Below are 18,373 nucleotides of genomic sequence, written 5' to 3' on the forward strand. Positions count from 1 at the left end.
CTCAGCCTGGTGTATCAATGAAGAATGCATCTGCACAAACTCCTGGTGCCTTGGTCAAGCTCTTAAACAACCATCATTAAATGTCTGTGGCAAAGCCTGGATTCTGAGTCCTTCAAGAGAGAAGAGACTCTGAGGACAGTGGCTATAGGTGGATGCTGGGTGACAGGAGATAGCACCTCCTAAGCTCTGACTTGATAGGACCCCTTCCCAATACCACAACACCCTCCATAGTTCCACCACCTGAAGAAGGCCCTTACTTCAGCCCCACTGGCCCCCACACCAGAAGAAATGCTCTATGTCAAGGCCCTAATATTTTTGCCAATATACTACCACAAATAACCTAGAAGAGAATTATTCCATTTTCAGGTAAGATGCTACAGTGTAAATGTTCTTTCTCCCAATAGTTTGCAGGTCTTTGAGATTTATGATGCCAGAAAACCACATGTCTCTGCAGCGTAGGGAGGGTGAGGCAGCACAGTCTGGCTCTATTTTCCTGATACTGCTCACTCCACCCTGCCCCAGGGTAGAATAGCAATTCATTTACTGTGCTCATTCCACGTGGGGGTCTCTGTAGCAGTGTCTGCCAGTTGCACACCACTCCGCCTACTTCCATTTGGTTTTGGTGATATGGACTAGGAGCAGCAGGGGACAGATTGCAGCAAGGTTAATTCATCCAACTCAGACCTATGCCTACCAGAGAGCAGAGACCTGATCAACCCAGTTTTCTTCCTTTTATTTTTTTATTTGTATTTAATCAATCTGGCCTCTACTTATATTGGGCAAAAGAAAATAATATGATGGTTACATTAGACAATGCATCAACTCAGCCACCCAATTTCAAAGTGCAAACAGAGGAGCTCCCAAATGCTTCCAGAGGGAAATGTGGCTGCAGGAGGCATGGGTGAGAGTCCACCTTGTTTATTTATGCTTTTATAAGGACACTGAGAATAATAATAAAACAGGATGGGAAAGAGAAAATTTTTGCTCCAGCTTAGAGATGGGTGGGTATAACTTCCTTGCTCTTTCTTTTTCTTTGATCTTAAGAAAAGCGCACTCTCTCTTGTTCACTCCCCTTAAGGAACAAAAATAAACTGTCTCCTGAGTAATAAAGTCAAGACACTTGCCAGTAAAAATTGGTTAAGGTCATCACTTCTGAAGGTCAAACGAGTTTTAGACAAGATGTCATGTGGGATCACCATTTAGCACATTTAGTTAAATGGTTAAAAATAATAAAAATAATGACAGTAGTGGAGTTATTTAAAAAAAAAAAAAAAAGCAGAGAAGTCAGAGAGAAAATGAGAGAACCAGATGTCTTGAAGGAATGCTGGGAAATGCTTAAGAGAAAGATTTCTCCCACCCCAAACAAAAGCTTCCCCAAGGATCTTTTGAGACTCGCTGTCAGTATCTGATGTCAATGCAACATCGTATATCTTTTTTGTGTTTTGCTGGGGGGTTTTCTTATTTATTTATTTTATTTTAACAAAGACGACACTATAGGGAAAACTTTCTTAAAAGGATGGCAATTCAACTTGACCCCAAAGCAAGCATTTCCCCAAGTCTCTTGTGCATCTGCTTTGTCTAAAGATCCAAAAAACACCCGAAGTTGTATTGCTCCAATCCTAGATGGGAATAGAAAGAGGCCAGCTTCATACTCAGCTGTTCTGCAAATGATACCGTCAATTTACGTGAGGAGAAGATGCCACAATCTGCCAAGGCTGCTAAGGAAAATCACTGCTTTTTATAAAGTAGAGCATGAACAGGTCGAAGTGGAGAGACTGTTACGAGATGCAAATGAGCTCTCATGGGAGGCCTCCATGGTTCCAAAAACAAACTCGGAATCCACTCTGACAGTGCCACCGAGTTCCAGGTTATGTCACATCCTTTCACAGGGCGATGTGGGCAGCCAGGCCTGGTGCTTTTTACGATCCGTTTGCTTTTACAGCCACAGCTCACCCACAGAACCAAAAAGTCTCTCATGCCAAGGGATGCTTTAAAACTCCAGTGAGGCCACTGCAAGACTCAAGTTCCAAGTATTGCTCATTGCCAGTGACAATTAGAACAATCTGAAAATGTTCCTCCCAGAAAAATACACTCTTTTTTGTTGTAACAGGGGTGTAAACGCCAGCCAATCTCTTTTGGCACCCAGCGCCGTAAGAAGTGCTTTCACCGTGCCACCTCTCGACAAAAACGCCCTCAATGAGCGTCCTCCAAGGACCGCCTTTGAAAAGGGGTTTCGCGTATCAGGTTAATGCATGCACTTGGCACGGCCCAACTTTTGCACCAAGGCTCTGGGGTATGGGATGATAAGAGCCAGGTTCTGTTTGTTAACGATAAGGCAATTATTTCTTTGGTACTTCATAGGAGAAAAAAAAATCTTACAGTGAAGATTCAAACAAGGATCCCTAGGGAGACAACGGAACTCGAAGGTTGGAAAAGTTCTTTTTTTTTTTTTCCTTCACAGGAGCAAACAAATGGGCCATTGAGAGCAACAGAATGCTAAAACGAAGAAGTTACGACAAACACGCTGGCAGTCAGCTCCCACGGAAGTCCTGGATAACTTAGGGAGGGGAAGACAGGCAGCGAGAGGACGGAGAGACAGAAAAAAAGACAGGCATAAATGAGAGGAAAGGAGAAAGGGAAAAGGAGGGAAGAGCAAGAGCGGGTGAAAGTAAAGAGGCAAGAAAGAGAACAAAGTGCTGATGATGGGAGGAGAGAGAGGAAGGAGCACACAGAGTCATCAGCAGCACTTCCCATGGGTTTGGAGATTGAAGAGGTCCATGAACTTGGGTGGGTAAACATTGCATCTTTATTTTTGCTGACTCCTATGCAAAATTTAGCGTTTCCTGCCATTTTTTTTTCTTCCTCTTTTCCCCGAAGCCCCCAGCACATAGTTGTATATTCTAATTATGACTGTTTCTGGTTATGTTATGTGGGACACCGCCACAGCACGGCCTGATGAGCGGTGCTATGTCTGTGCCCAGGATCCAAACTGGTGAAACCCTGGGCTGCCGAAGTGGAGGGTGCAAACATAACTACTTAGCCACCCAGGTGGCCCTTCCTGCCATTTTTTTAAAATTATTTTATTGAAGTCACCTTGGTTTACAACATTGTGTAAATTTCAGATATACGTTATTATATTTCAGTTTCTGTATAGACTGCATCATGTTCACCACCACTAGTCTAGTCTTTATCCATCACCATACACATGTGCTCTTTATCCCTTTCACCCTCCCTCTGCCCCCTGCCCCTCTGGTAACCACCAATCTGTACTCCTCATCTATGTGTCTGTTTGTCTTCCACATATGAGTGAAATGATATGGTATTTGTCTTTCTCTGTCTAACTTATTTCACTTAGCATAATTTTAAACATAGACAACAAGCCCCAACAGTGTTACAGATCCACAGGATTCCCTGGATGGCCAACAGGGTCCAGGGTTAAAAAAATAAAAAGGAGGGGAAGAATTCCAAAACCCCGGGAATGTATGAGGCGTCCTCTCCCTTTGCAGGCATATTTCAGCAGACAGGTCTGTGTGATTTTCAGTTTGGAAAGGAGATCCTTTCATTTGCTCCCTGGGTCGGGCTTTCTGCCTTTAGGCCAAGGTTTCCTAACCATCCCTGGACTCTCTAATGTGCAACAAGTTTAGATTTCAGATGCCAGGGAGCTTTCTGGAAGTATTTCTCAAGGTCATCACATCTGATTAACAGCTGAGAGTTAGTTCCACAGCTTTGCAGGTCAGGTCCAGCACGACAATTTTTTCTGACACAATTTTGCCCAGCTGGTCTCCACTAAGCTCTGTAAAACTCAAAAAATGGTAGGCTGTGACTTCTCAAGGAAGCATGTCATTGAAGCCTCAGTTTTAGTTTCCTACTAGCAAAAAAAAGTGCTGAAGACACCAAGATATTTTACAGACAGAATGGGTCTCAAAACAATTGGCCTTCTTCTCATCCCTCTTCATCCTCAGAATTACATCACAGAATCCCAGTCCCATGAAACCGCAAATCCTGCTGTCAGGGCAGACTAGCATCCAGAAGTTAAGGACCATTGGCCTCGGGACCTATGTGGTAATCTACTACTTATGGCCTGTTCAGATGTGAGTGGGAGCAGCTGAGCCCAGGGCCTTGGAAATTCCCACCTCATCTTCCAGTATCACAGGTCAGCCTGGCCCAGCTGGTAGAAATCACGCAAACTCATCAAACTGCTCTTTCTGCCCTGGGCTGCAGGTCCTCGGGTTTCCCACAGAACCTGGACTCTGTTTCAGAAGTTTCTAAGCCAAAGCACTGCCCTCGCCATGAAGCCAGGAGACCTCACACCTTGACCTGGGGCTTTCTCAGTGCTGGGTTAGGTTGGAGATCCAGAGTCATACTCAAAACCTCCTGCCTGACCGCGGGTAAGAAAGGAAGAGGCCACTATTTTCAGGGCGGAGCCAATTTTGAAAAACTTCAAGCATTTCTCTCATCTAAGGAGGGGAAGGTTTAAAAGACAGGGAGGGCTTCTCAAAAAGGAGCCCACCACTACACCTCCCCTTTAGAGAAGGAACATTTCTACCAGACAGGAAGAGCTCAGGAGCCTCCAGGTGATAAGTTTGCCCTGTGTAGGCAGGTGCCGGCCATCAGGGGTAGCAGAGGTCAGACGCAGGGTAGAGAAAGATGCTAAACAAGACACATCCCAACCAAAACCTACACAGGATTACCTCACTGTCTGGTTAATTTGCTTCCAGTCTCAGTGATGGGAATTAGACAATTGCCTTAAAAACTCAGAAGCCTCCGTAAAAATAGAAAATTATTGCTTCCTGTCATGACCAAATATTAAACACAGTGCACACCTAATGACTCTATCCCTCCCCAGGGAAGAAGCTTTATGAACAATAAAATCCCAGCAGACTTCCACTGTTTGGGTTTGGAGGTCTCATTATGGGCTCACTGATCCAATACAATTTACAAGCTCAATGGACTCCACTTGAAGTGAAAACCCCCAAGCCGGAGTTATAAATGGAACACCTACAGTGAAACCAGCATTTCGTTCTTCATCAGGGAATGAAAAGAAGAAAGGGAGGATTGAGGAGAAAGGCATTAGGGTACAAGTTGCTCATGGAAACGTTTCTGACGGCCCGTGTTGGAATCAAAGTTAGACACCTCATTAGAAATGCAAGACAAGCGGGTAGAAAGCTAGGGAGACCCTAAAACTGAAAGCAGGAAGTGAAAAGAAAGGTGAACTAAGGAAAAGGAGGGAGATAGGGAGAAGTGTGGGGCGCAAAGGAAGTGAGGGAAGAAGGGGAATTTTAAAACCCGCCATCCCTTTGGCTGCATAGGTTGACTCGACATGACACCAAATTTTCGAAGTTTTTTTTAAGTTCACTAAATTACCCAGATATATATCTAAATGGTGGATATCCTTCATCTTGCGACTCGACATCTGGATGATAAAATGCATTAGCCACTCTGCATTTACTCGGGCAAGCATCAAGTGGACTGTTAGCGTTAAACTGAAGTAAAGTCTGGCTCTTGTTCAAACATCAGCTAGGACCAAGCGAGGAGAGAGGAGCTTCCTCTTTACCTTTAACTCCGTGCAATTTATCACCCGAGCCTAAACAATCCCACATGTTGGAAGGGCTGAAGAAGGAGACATAGGGACCGCTGAACAAAGGCTTCAGGCAAGTCAGGAAGAAAGCAAACGGAAGATGGACAGTGGACACTAAGCAAAAACAATGCAGGGGAGGTGACAAGTCTGTAAAACAGGGTTTAGACAGCATGAGACCAAGGTACTGAGAGGTGACAAAAAGAGAAGAGACAGAACGCTGGTGGGGGTGGAGGGTGCTGGGCAGAGAGACTGGCAGAGACGAGATAGGCACAAAAATGCTGATGGTTCCGAATAATGCTTTCTGCTCACCTAACAGCCCCCTAAATGAATCTCCTCCATCTGAGTCATCTTCCACATAGACCAGAGGACAGAACCACGTGAAGACAGAAAAACACTAAAAGGAAGGAACCAAGCACATGCCGGTTGGCCCTGGGGCCAGTCAGGGCGCAGGACTCTCTCACACCTCATCTCTCTGCCCCTCCCAGTACTGCAAGGCAGCACTTGCTTTCCTAGTCTTCACATAAGAAACTGGGACTCAGGAAGGGTTGCCAGATAAAATACAGGATGCTTGGTTAAACTCGAATTTCAGATAAACAACGAATAATTTTTCAGTATAAGTGTATCCCAAATATTGCATGGTTGCAAAGGTTTATACTGAAAATGTATTCGTTTATCTGAAATTCAGATTTAACTGGGACACACTTATACCAAAAAAAAACAAACCTCATTCCTGTTTATCTGATATTTAAATTTAACTGGGCATCCTTTATTTTTATTTGCTCCATCTGGCAACTCCAGATTTAATGAGAGGGAGGAAACAAATGAATGGGTGAAGGCATGAATGGCAGAGTAGTTGAACCCAGATCTGAAGCCAGATTTTACTACAGTCACTATCCTAGTACAGGAATAATAGCCACTTCAAGTATTCAACCCACGTCATTAATCTGCATCCTATGCACAACCTTGCTTCTTCTGAAGTGAGAAAAAGACTTTTGCACAGAAGAAACTGGCTACACACAAAATTGGTGATTATAGTGAAGTCAAATGCATCGGTCTGACCCAAGGCCCCCTGCTTGGAAGGTGAAGAATCCTCCGAAGCTTCAGTCCAGTTAGAAGCTTCGCAGTTCAGCAAAAGACATTCGCCTGAATGCCATTGTTTCTCCTGCCCCCTCCTGGCATAGACCATCACCGTTTTGTCCTGGGAGCTAGAGGTCTAGTCTCTAATCCCAGGTGAGTCTTTGACCTGCTTGCTACACAGCCCGTGACGCAGTTGCTCTTCATTTGGGTTTTCTCATCCGAAAAGTGGGATGACAGCCCCAGTATGTAGCTAAAATAAGTCGTGTGCATAGCTTTAAATTAATCTGGATAATGTCCTGTGCAATTGTGCAAATCTGGACCCCAAACAAACAAAGAGCTCACCCTTTGTCTCCACAGAGACCCACCCCGGGGCTTTGTTGGAGGGGCTATGTGTAACAGCATTCAGAGGTACAATGACCCTGAAGTTACCACAATTTTATAAGTTCTCTTTCTTGGAAGTCCTGGCATATTATGGGCCTTAAAAATGGAGGTGTTGACCCCAAAGTGCTGGCCTGAATCCAGTGGTTCCATCCCTGCAAATTCTTCCATTCCTGCCATCATATCAGCAGGATGAGAAATTTCTCCCTTATTTCCTTCTCAAAAGCTCCTGTTATATGGGAGCGGCTGCAGCATTTCTTACCAGGTCTGACTCCTTGGTGGTCTTGAGGGGGCCAGGAAAGTTTGCCTTCACTGGAAACTGAGTTTAGAACCAAACCGTCCTAGAGGACAAGCATTTAATTACCTGGTCCAGACTGATGAAATGCTGACTCCTGGAAGACTTGGCTGCCTGAAATGCTTTGAGCCTCTTGTCACTCAACCACTTTCCTTTCTGATCAAATACCCCCTCCAATTGCAACTCTAGGTCAGTGTGAAGAACAGAGCAACACAGAACAATTCTTACAAGATTTCAATCAAGACATAACCTAGTCAAGCCCTAGTGGGTAGAATCCCAAATGTGCAAATCATCTGTGATAACTTTCTTCTCATCTCCTTGGGATATGGGTCCCATTTCCCAATCGTTTGGCCTGTTAGCCTCTTGGCTGGGTCAAAAGTAGGCCCAGAAAACTTATCCAGCCCCAATTACTCAGAAAAAGAAAATAACTAGAAGTTCTGGAATGTTCTCTCTGGGTGAACATGTAGTTTTATCAATCTTTTCCAAGCCCCAGGTCCTTTTTTTCCCCCAAAAGCCAGCTAGACAACTCTGGAAAGAGATACCTTTTCTAGAAACAAACATCCATTTCTTATTTTCAGCACAGCACAATTTTAGAGTACTATTCTATTCCTCTTGACTCATCCACTTCCTGGCAAATGTGCTATTTAATCACATCACACAATTTGATAAGGAAGAAGCTGGAAGTTGAAGCATACCATTATCTGTTCTGAATAACCTCATTCATCCAGTTGGTCCTCTGATTTTCATTGAGAATTGATCCAGGGGACCTACGTAAGCACTCTGAGAGAATGCTAGTAAAGGTGAACTGGTTTTGGTCTTCCTCTTTTCTAAGGAATTACTTACAAATGGTTTGGATTCTGGCCTCCTATTTCTGCTTTCTCACAAACATCCAGGCTACTAAAAAATTCACAGATTGCCAGATGGTACAACAGCAGTTTTTTGCAAAGGATCTGAGCTTTCCAGTGAACAAAGGACGTGTAGTCATGGGGACAAGTGGCAACATCAGCAAAAGCTTTGGAGTGGGGAAGTGTATTGGGGGAGGGGAAGACGGGTATGGTGAGGTGAGAAAATGGGCCTTTCACCTCCAGAGACTGGTATTTGGCAGGGAAAAACTGACTCCCAACGACTGCTGGTGGTAGAAGAGGGCATGTCCAGAAGAAGTTGATAAAAACTAAATCAGAACCTAGGATATTTTTAAGTCACAAAATTTGAAGTCTGTGCCCATCTTCTCAATTCCTGGTGGTAGAGGGTGATGGAAATAATGCCCAAGCTTTGACAGGTAAACTGATAAATACCCCAAAAAGCCACAAAAAGAAAAGCATTCGTGAACTACTATAACGTCTTCCTAAAAGATTCCCGTATTTCCTTTCTCCATTTTCCAATTCATCCTCAAAATTATCTCTCCAAAATATTGACCTGACCATGAAATTGCACCACCCAAAATTCTTTGATGTCTTCCTATCACCAAGAACATAACATCAAAATACTTTCGTATAGACATATAAAATCTTCCAAAATCTGAACCCAAATAATCTTTCCAACTTCTCCTACTGTCCCCCTTCCCATATCCATGTACTTCTAAAACTACGAGCAGATTTAGGAAATTCTTTCCTTTCTCCATGCCTTTTCCTACACACTTTCCTCCTCCTAGAATGCCCTTCGACCTCAACTGCATATGTCCAAGTTACAGCCGTCACCCCACACACCTCTACCTATGTGAAACTCATCTCCCCCTTTCAGATCTTCCAGAGTTCTTCTCTCCAGATTTTTCATGGAACTTTTTACATTCCACATTGTGTCACACTTATTTCTGCACACCATTTGTTTTCCCATCTAAACTATAAGCTCTTTATGGGAAAGCTTTGTGTCTATTCAATCTTATTATCCCCAAGAGCACCTTGCAAAGGCCATGACATAAGAGGTCCTTGATAAATATTTACTGAATGAATAAGGATTCTTCCTGTCTTTCAACCCTACATATCTGTTCTTGGCATTGTTTTGTACTTATTTGTTACTAGGGGGTAAGATTTCTAAGCAGTTGTCAAATACAAGTAGTTACAGGAAAGGTCCCATATGCAATGGCAAAGGACCCAGTCATCCAAACTCTTCGATGCTTGGCAGTCAGAGATTAATATGTCAATTAATAACTAACATGTTATTATGTTAATTAATATTTACCAAGTGTCTATAATATCTAAGACACTGGACAGACACTGTGGGAGACAATAATTGCTATGACTTTTTTAAAGCATCTATTCCATCACGTACTATGTGGACACCTTACAAACATTAACGTATTAATATAACAACTCAACACCATCACATAGTTAATAAAATTAGAGTCAAGACTTAAGTGACATATGGTATCTGACATCCAAGAATTACAATATAGTTGGAAATGTAAGGCAAGCCCAAATAGGTAAAAAACAACAAAATCCATACATCCTAACAAGAGCAAGCATATGTAACAGCGGTCAAGTGAAAAAGACTTTGGCTACAAGAATTGATATCTTTGAGGAGGTAGAATCTGAAGCAGGTCTTAGAAAAGGATAGGATTTATATAGGCAGAGAGTTTGGGGTAGGTATTCCAGGTGCAAAGGGAGAGAAGAGGAAATATTCAAGGTCTGTTTAATGGAACAAATGTTTTGGTTCCATTTTGATTCACAGAGAAGAAATGAGGGGACTAGAAAGTTCAAACTGACCTACCATCCACTCACCTTGTCTTCAGAGCACTTTTCACAGTTTGTGAATATAGATTTCTTTGTGTGATTATTTAAGCTGTCAGCTCCATGAGAGTAGGAACCATGCCTGTTGTATTCCCTGATGGTTTCTCAGGGCCAGGAGTTCATAAATATTTGCTTAATAACCGAACAACAGAAGAAAATTACTAAATGAATGAATGATGGAGTGAACCAACATATAGACGACTAAGCTAGTTTGGGTCAATTCCCTGAGCTCTGCAAGTCTAGGAAGACTGGTCAGTCAAGTGGAGAAAGTATAATTCTTAAAAACTAACCCAACTACAGAAGTGAACATCATAACTTTTCAGCCCCACCTCTTTAATCAGGAGAAGGAGAGTGATTTTCTCAAAGGAAATTTCATTTCTTTTTTACCACTTGGCTCAGGCTGTCATTGAGTGAAGTGCTTTCAACCCAAAGGGACATTTTTTTCTACATCAGCAAGTAGAAGAGTCCCTTCTCCTACCTTTGTCTCCCTGAAATGACCAAGAAACTTGCAAGGTTTCACTAGAAAACAAAGGAAGGAGAACATGAAAGAATATGACATTTGCTTTAGGTAGATATTTGTGTTTTTAGTGAGAGAAATCTAAATCCTCCCTGAAGGAATGAAATTTTCACTAAAAACAAATAAAATAGCCTGGAGCCAGGCTTTTGTAGGTTCTTCACAGCCCTGGGCTCCCCTACACTGGAGATGGGGAGTCTGGGCAGAGAAGGCACATATTAATAGCTCCCGTAAATTAGTGATGAGCAAGGATGATGAATTAGGATGCCTGACACCCAAACCTGGGCCCTCAGCTAGAATCCGAGAATTTGGAGCTGGAAGGTAAGGTTAAGGTCACCCATTAATCCAAAGCACTTAATTTTACAGATAGGGAAACTGAGGCTCAGAGAGGCAGCTCATGACCTCCATAACATTAGACAGCTAATTAGTGAACGATCTGGATCCAGAAGTAAGTGTGTCTTGAGCCTAGTGCAGGGCCATTTCTCCTACACTGTGCTGCCTCTCAGTCATACTGGGGACTGATATTCCATCAAACCTGCACACAGTGGAATGTGACTTGTACAATCTCAGAGTTATATGACATTTCAGGAGCCAACAAAGCCCACCACTTCCCAGAGAACAGATCCCCTCTCTAATTCTCCCATCAGGAGTCCTTCCAGACCATGCTCACCAGGCCTTTCTACTCTGTAACAGCTCTAAATTCTGGAAAGTTTCTCCTTCTGTTATACCAAAACCTTTTTCTCTGCAACTTCCATTCATTGACTACAGTCCAATTTCACCACTGAAACTGGCTATGGGACCTCACCTGAGTTATCTAACTCCTTAAGACTCATTCTTTTCTCTGTAAAATTGAGACTTTTCTCAACCATTAAAGATTAATTAAGAAGATTATTTAACTAATGAAAATAGCCAAGCACGATGCTCAGTACACAATAAGTGCCAATTAAATGTTAGATAAATGTTGAGTATTATTCTTATTCATCCTTCTCAAAGCCAAAATTCTTCATTCGGGAGGTCTCACTACTGATATATCTGGCTTGTCTATTTCCAGGGAAATGGAGGGAGTGGTCACAGCCTGAAAACTGGCCTGAGTGGCCTAGGATGGCAGGAATGTGCTGGGCTTTGTGAACATAAATCTCAATGAGAGCTCAACTCCAACTACTACCCAAATATTGCTCCTATGCTGAAGGGCATGGTTGGGTTAAAAGTAGAATGGACACCACAAAACAAGAATAGATTAATAAGGCATTCATTTGATAAATTAACAAAAAAAAATTTCTAGTGTTCAGGATTAATGCAATACCCTCTAGAATCCATGGAAGGTGGTAAGAGTTTTACTCCCCACAGTTATTCTCTGAAAGATCCCATCACACAAATAACACTCTTCTGGAGTTAAGTGATACATTTGAGAGAGAAATAACAAGCATAGCCCAGAGGAAAGAGGAGCCAGACACTGCTCCCATGGAACAAAGTAATCAGCGAGGCAGAGAGAGGCAGGAAGAAGATGTGCCAGACGGCAAGGGAAGGGCAAACAAGAGGCCTGAACCAGAGAAGAAAGCAGCAGGTGAAGAAGTCTACCAAGATGGCGGCAAGAGAAAATTTCATTTAGAAAAAAAAAGTCATACCCATTAGGCTGGCAACTATCAAAAATCAAGAAAATAACAAGGCGTGTGAGGATAAGGGGAAACTGGAACCTCTGTACACTGTTGATGGGAATGTCAAATGGTGCAGCCATTGGAAACAGTGTAGGGATGGAAATGGTATGGCAGTTCCTCAAACTACCATGTGACCCAGGAATTCCACCTCTGGGTATGTACCTAAAAGAATTCAAAGCCGGGTCTGGAAGGATATTTGTACACCTATGTTCACAGCAGCATTAGTCACAGATAGTCGAAATGTGGAAAGAACCCAAGTGACCATCATCAGATAAATGGATAAACAAATGTGGTATATTCATACGATGGGGTATTATTCAGCCTTAAAAAGGAAGGAAATTCTGACACATGCTGCAACCTGGAGGAACCTTGAGGACACGATGCTAAATGAAATAAGCCAGTCCTAAAAGGACAAATACCATATAATTCCACTTATATGAAGTACCCAGAGTAACAAAATTCATAGAGACACAAGTAGAATGGTAGTTTCCAGGGGCTATAGAGAGGGAGGAACAGGGAATTATTGTTTAATGGGTACCGAGTTTGAGTTTTACAAGATGAAAAGAGTTCTGTAGATGAATGATGGCAATGGTTGCACAACAATGTGAATGTACTTAATGCCACTGAACTGTACACTTAAAAATAGTTAAGATGGTCAATTTTATGTTGAGTACATTTTACCACAATTAAAAATCTGTTTTAAAAAAAGGAAGATAATACCAGGAAAACCCCTAATGGACAACCAACCACCAGACATTTTTGAGTAAACCTTTTGAAAGAGGGTTATTCTGTTGTTTGTTTGGCTTCTTGGAAAAGAAAATAAACAAAAACACATCAAGACTTAAGATGATCCTCCTGGGAACAGGGCTCAGAAATATAGGAGACCAATGTCTCAAGATGGAAGACTGGGATATTTAGCATGTGAGAAATAGGGTGGACCTGCCCTTTTAATAGAAAATATCCTACCAGTATGCTCAGGGGCAGGGGCAGCCTACAAAGATTCAAAAAGAAATCTTGCCCTCTCCAACCATTTGACTTCTTATGGGGCTGCGAGAATAGGAACAGTGGGGACTCTTTTTCCTTCCCCCACGTCAGTGAGACTGTCCCTAAGATTTTCTTCTCGTGGACCACCAGATTATCCTGAGCCCCAGAGATTCAGTAGATATTCAGAAGAAGCTTCCAGATAGAGAAGAGAGTCTGAAGAGAACACAACCCATGAGAAACTAGGTTGAATTAGAGCTTCTGTCTGAAACCACAAACTGTAAATCAGTTTGAGCCTTTTTATTTTTATTCACCACACACAGATCTTTATAGGCTGAAGACCGAAGGAAGGATCATGTTTTCGATGTTGTTTTTGTTTTGCTCTGTTCTGTTTTGTTGGTTTTTTTCCAAATAGGAACTTTGGATTTTTATGCTAAAAATGAACAAACTCTACTCACACTCTACATGCACACACATTTGTACACAGAAGGAAGGCTCTGCTGGAGGCCCAGGATTCAGGAGCAAGTCCTGCTGGGCTATGTGCTGGCCTGGTCTTTCGGAGAGGGGTGTGGCTGCCAAAGAACTCAAAAAAGCATGCTGAAAAGACAACTAAAAATAAAAATTAAATTTATGTTTATAGAGAGATCAAGGCAGGGAGTAATTTAGCAGAAAAGAAAAAATTCCCAGTCTGGGGCTAAGTCTTTGAAACGGAGAACAACGTCTGTGATGGGGGATGCCCTATTGTAAAATCCAATAATTTTTCAATTAAGGGGCCACAAGGTAGTCAAAGCTATTTTTCATATTTCAAGCAGCCTATTGGAAACTGAATACCTGCCCAGGATGTGGTCACATGGACTATGTGAAAGTCACGTTGTTTTATATTTGAGCTGGAAATCTGTTAAGTCAGTGTGGCAACATTGGTTGTCTTGTCTTGATCAAAAACTCTGATTGGCCTTTGATAAGAGCAAGGGCACTTCTGGAACCAGATTATTCCTTTCCATTCTGTCGTATGTCTTTGATTAATAAAAATGAAACTCCGGCTGAATTATTACTTGTCAATTGCAGTTTGGCAGGCAACATCTTACAAAACCTGGTTCACCAAGGAGAAAAATAAAAGAGGTCCTTGGTGGTGAAAAGTTTGGGAACCGCCCTTGAGCCTCCTCTTCCCCTCCCCCAAACATGCACAACTCCAGGGGAATAAACAGACTTCCCTGGAGCCAGAGTGGAGCGTGCCTGTTGTGTGAGAAAACTGAAAGACAGACAGTGTAAATTAACCGCATCTGGTTAGACTGAGCAAGAAGGGGGAGGAGATAATTAGTTGGCATTATAGGAACAAGGGCAAAGAAAGAGAGTTCTATATTTACTCAGAGGAAATTCAAAATAGACTACTTTGCAGCCATTCGGTGCTGGTGGACGATTTCAACATCTCCAGGTCGGCAGATGTTGATCCCAGGGACCAGATGCACAGCTCGACCACACCCCTGGATGACACAAACTACCATCCCACCTCCAACAACTGGAAATCTGGCTTCATCCCCTTTTACTTCCACAAACGAAGGGAAGAAGACTAAGGGAAACCTAGAAGACATTTGGGGCAATAACACAAGATTCCGGAGAAGGAACAGTATCTTCAAACAAAAGTCCTACATAAGTAAGTCAGACAAATGCATCTGTTTATAATAAAACGGGCTCTCTAAAAACCTGATATGCTCGACTTACAGCAGCCTTTGGTACGTATGTTCCATGTGTAGATGCACAACATTTCGGAAGCAACACATATTTCAAGTAATGCAGACACATCATTGGGCTGTTTTATTGTGCATAGGATAGTAAAAACAAATGCCACAGTCAGATAAAGCTCCATAACATGCAGCCAAGATATAATTTCCACCTTCTCAGAAGAATTTAAGGCATTCTAGCAAAAACAATGAAGGCTTCTAATAGGAAAATCTTTTCTCTCCATCGATGCAAAAAGGCTACTTTCTTTTGTACATGTAACATGTGTGTTACATAGGAAGAAAACATGAACATATTTGACTTTATCCAGGGGTGCAGGTTATATGTGGTTTCTTAGAGTATGAACTGCTGCTAAGTGCAGAGTCATTAGGACATGAGCTTACAAGATGTAAGGTACAGGTTAGCATTTACGGGTTTGCAAACATTTCTAAAGCTGTTTTATGGGGAGTTTATTACAAGAAAAGATGTAGCAATCGTGAAGTTAGAGCACTTTCTTGAAAGGGGAGCAAAAGTTAGTGAAAAAGACTAGATGAAGATTAGTGAGCTCAGTGTACACACTGGCAAGGACTGGATCTGTGTCTAGGCTGCACTTGTATGCTTCAAATTCCCTCAGAGGATCCCGAGGGTATCCTGGGAAGTTAGGAAATGATGTCATGAGCAATCAGCGTATCCAACTCACGTAAGTTAGGACAGAGAGTGCTGGGAGGAAGCTGTGGCAGGGAGAGGAGCACAGTTTAGAAGTAAGCACAACTCTATTCTAGTGCCAGCTCTGCTCCAACCAGCTGTGCAACCGTGGACAAGTCATGTCGCCGTCGCCAGGTGCAATCTTTTCATCTATCAAATGAGGAAGATGGATGACCTCAAAAAGTTCCTACTACTCTTTAATTTTATGCTTCTATGCATTTTCAGAAAAACCAAAGAAATTCCAAATAGCTCCTTAAAATTGGTCTCACCTGAACGTCCTAATCTGGCAAAGATAGCTACACATCCAACAAACATTTTATATCTGGTTATCATCCTCTTCCAAGCATCTCAGAGAATACTGCAAAACTGCCATGGATATTTCAGTGGCCTCCTGAAACCTACAGCAGCAGGCAGTACACTCCAGCTAGCCGCTCCATTATTCCACTGGAGAACAGAGATGCAGAGTGCTTTGTCTAAGGTTAAAAGCTAGGACCAGATCAGAATTTCAGCCTCCTCATTCCTAGGGCTATGCTATACTTTCCACAAAGAAACCAAGCTGGCTTTCTGGGAAGAATGCCAGAGGTTCCATTCTCCCAACTGAGAATTCATTGGAATATTGGAATAACAACTTTGGAGACTGTGGTCTCTCCAATCCATTTCAAGACCTGGCTAGAAACATGAAAACCCAAAGAACGAAGCAATAGGGAATTATTCCGTTTTTTAACGAAAGAGAAAAAATTAGGGGTGGGAATATGGGATTTCTTAAAAATTACATGATTGCTGGAAGTTAATTTGGTATTTCTTCATTGGTTTGTAAGTTCTGTTTCCAATCACAAAAACAGACAGCTGAGGATGCCTAAATCACATTTCAGTGAATTAGCAATGTCCCCAAGAATCTTTCCCACTCTGGATATAGCATAGAACTCAGAATGCAATCCTCTGTGGTAGAAAGGAATTTCCCTCAATGCAACAGAGAGGTGGTCATAATCCCCTAAGCTGGAGTCTAAGTTGATAGTCTTCTAGCCTGACAGCAATCACTGAGAAGGATAAAGGGGTTGCCATTTAACTTGGGGTACACTGCCTCTTGTAGGAAACTGATTGAGAACCCACCCTGCCAGATAGGAGAGAGGGCATCCTTTACCATCTACATACTCCTTATTAGGCTGAAGTCAGTGCACCTGGAAAAGAATCCCATCATAGATTTACAGACGTATGTCCAAAAAGGAAGATTCTGACTTCTTCCAAGAAAGGCCAACCAGAACAAGAAAACACATGTTGGACTAGCTTCATGCCTTGAACATGACATGAAACCAACCTCACAGCAAAGCCCAAGTGGTCAGTACTCAGAGGTGAGATTCATAAAGGAAAGAAACCAGAAAAGATTTTTTTTAATCGCTTTTTCTCCCTACCTGTCGATGATGACAGGGTCTGAAGGAGTCTCATTTCGGTTCCCACAACTTTTCTTTTCGCAACATCGACTGTAGATTGAGAAGGAACCAAAAGAGTAAAAAAAAATTGTTAAAATCAAGAAAACACAATGAGCATATAATGTAAGAATATTCACAAAAATTAATATATCCTGGGTAGCCTCTTCATTATCAGGTACATGAGAGCAGAATTTATGGCCATGTTTAAAAACAACACTGAACTTGAGGCCCAAAGATACTCATTCAAATTCTTACTCTATGACTTATAAACTATGTAATTCTCAGCAAATCACAACTTTCCCAAGAACCATATTTGTAATCTGAACCAGGGGTGGTTGGATTTTAAGATCTATAAGGTCACTTCCAGTTCCGTGTTGAATGATTTTATGATTGTATGTTTTAGATCTTTGTATCTTAATAAATATTTGAAGAAGGGGGGGAGGAAAATGTATACACTAGACCCCAAGTAGCTGCCTGGATTATTATAAACCTTATTAACATAAAGTCTTTCTCCAGAGGATTCGCTATACTTCATAAACATTTATTCATTCATTCATTTCCATCCTTTTCTAAAGATGAAGGAGGAATACCAGAACTATGGGGTACATTGTAAAATAGGAAGAAATGAGGCAAGGAGCTGTAGAATGATATCTCCAACAATTTTCACCAAGTCCAGGATAGAAATGGGACTCGCCGTGTAAGTCCTATCTTGAAAACTCTGCTTCCCAAGACTTCTACCTAGCAAAGTGCTGGGTACCTGTAGATGCTCTAGAAATGCTTGTGGAATTATCTGAGAGGAAGCGAGAAAGGAGAGGCCCCAGAGCAATTACCACAGATAGGTAGGACCTGAGCAGAGAGGAAAACACTCCAATCCCAAGGTACCTGTGTGAAAGACCTAGATGAATGTGAAAAGGGCAAAGGAAGCTTGGCGGCAGGAAGCACTGGAAAATCACCTCTCCATATTGTTGTCTGCTGCCCGTCCACACCACAGACTTCTGAACACCTTTCAGCCCATTCAAGCACAAGGTCCAGCATCAACAGTAGTTGATTAAGGATGTAGCCTTGACATGGCTTCTAAGAAAAACATTATCATGCACACTGGTTGGAGAATACCTCTCAAGTGTTAGCAACAACCAAACTATATGTAAGCACTGCCCTTCCGATGCCAGTCTCTCTATAGTTTAAGATTGATGTGGTGCACGAGAAAGACTGCTGAAGCGGGAATCAGGGCTCTGGTGTCTAACGCAGCTCTGCCGCTAACCCAGAGCATGAATTTAGTTAACTCTCTTTAACCTCTCTGGGCTTTGCCTACCTTACATAT

At 42.3% G+C, this 18,373-nt stretch overlaps 1 protein-coding gene across 1 annotated transcript in view; it reads right to left on the reverse strand.

Annotated features, from left to right (window-relative positions):
• The window catches only part of EBF2 (EBF transcription factor 2), a 187,192-nt gene that overhangs the window by 158,647 nt on the left and 10,172 nt on the right, over nt 1-18,373 (reverse strand). The window contains exon 6 of the mRNA XM_008535733.2: nt 17,035-17,103. Within this exon, the coding sequence (XP_008533955.1) occupies nt 17,035-17,103 (69 nt within the window). The remainder of the gene's footprint in view (nt 1-17,034; nt 17,104-18,373) is intronic.

Source organism: Equus przewalskii, chromosome 2 (assembly GCF_037783145.1).
Source record: "Equus przewalskii isolate Varuska chromosome 2, EquPr2, whole genome shotgun sequence".
NCBI classification, from domain to species: domain Eukaryota; kingdom Metazoa; phylum Chordata; class Mammalia; order Perissodactyla; family Equidae; genus Equus; species Equus przewalskii.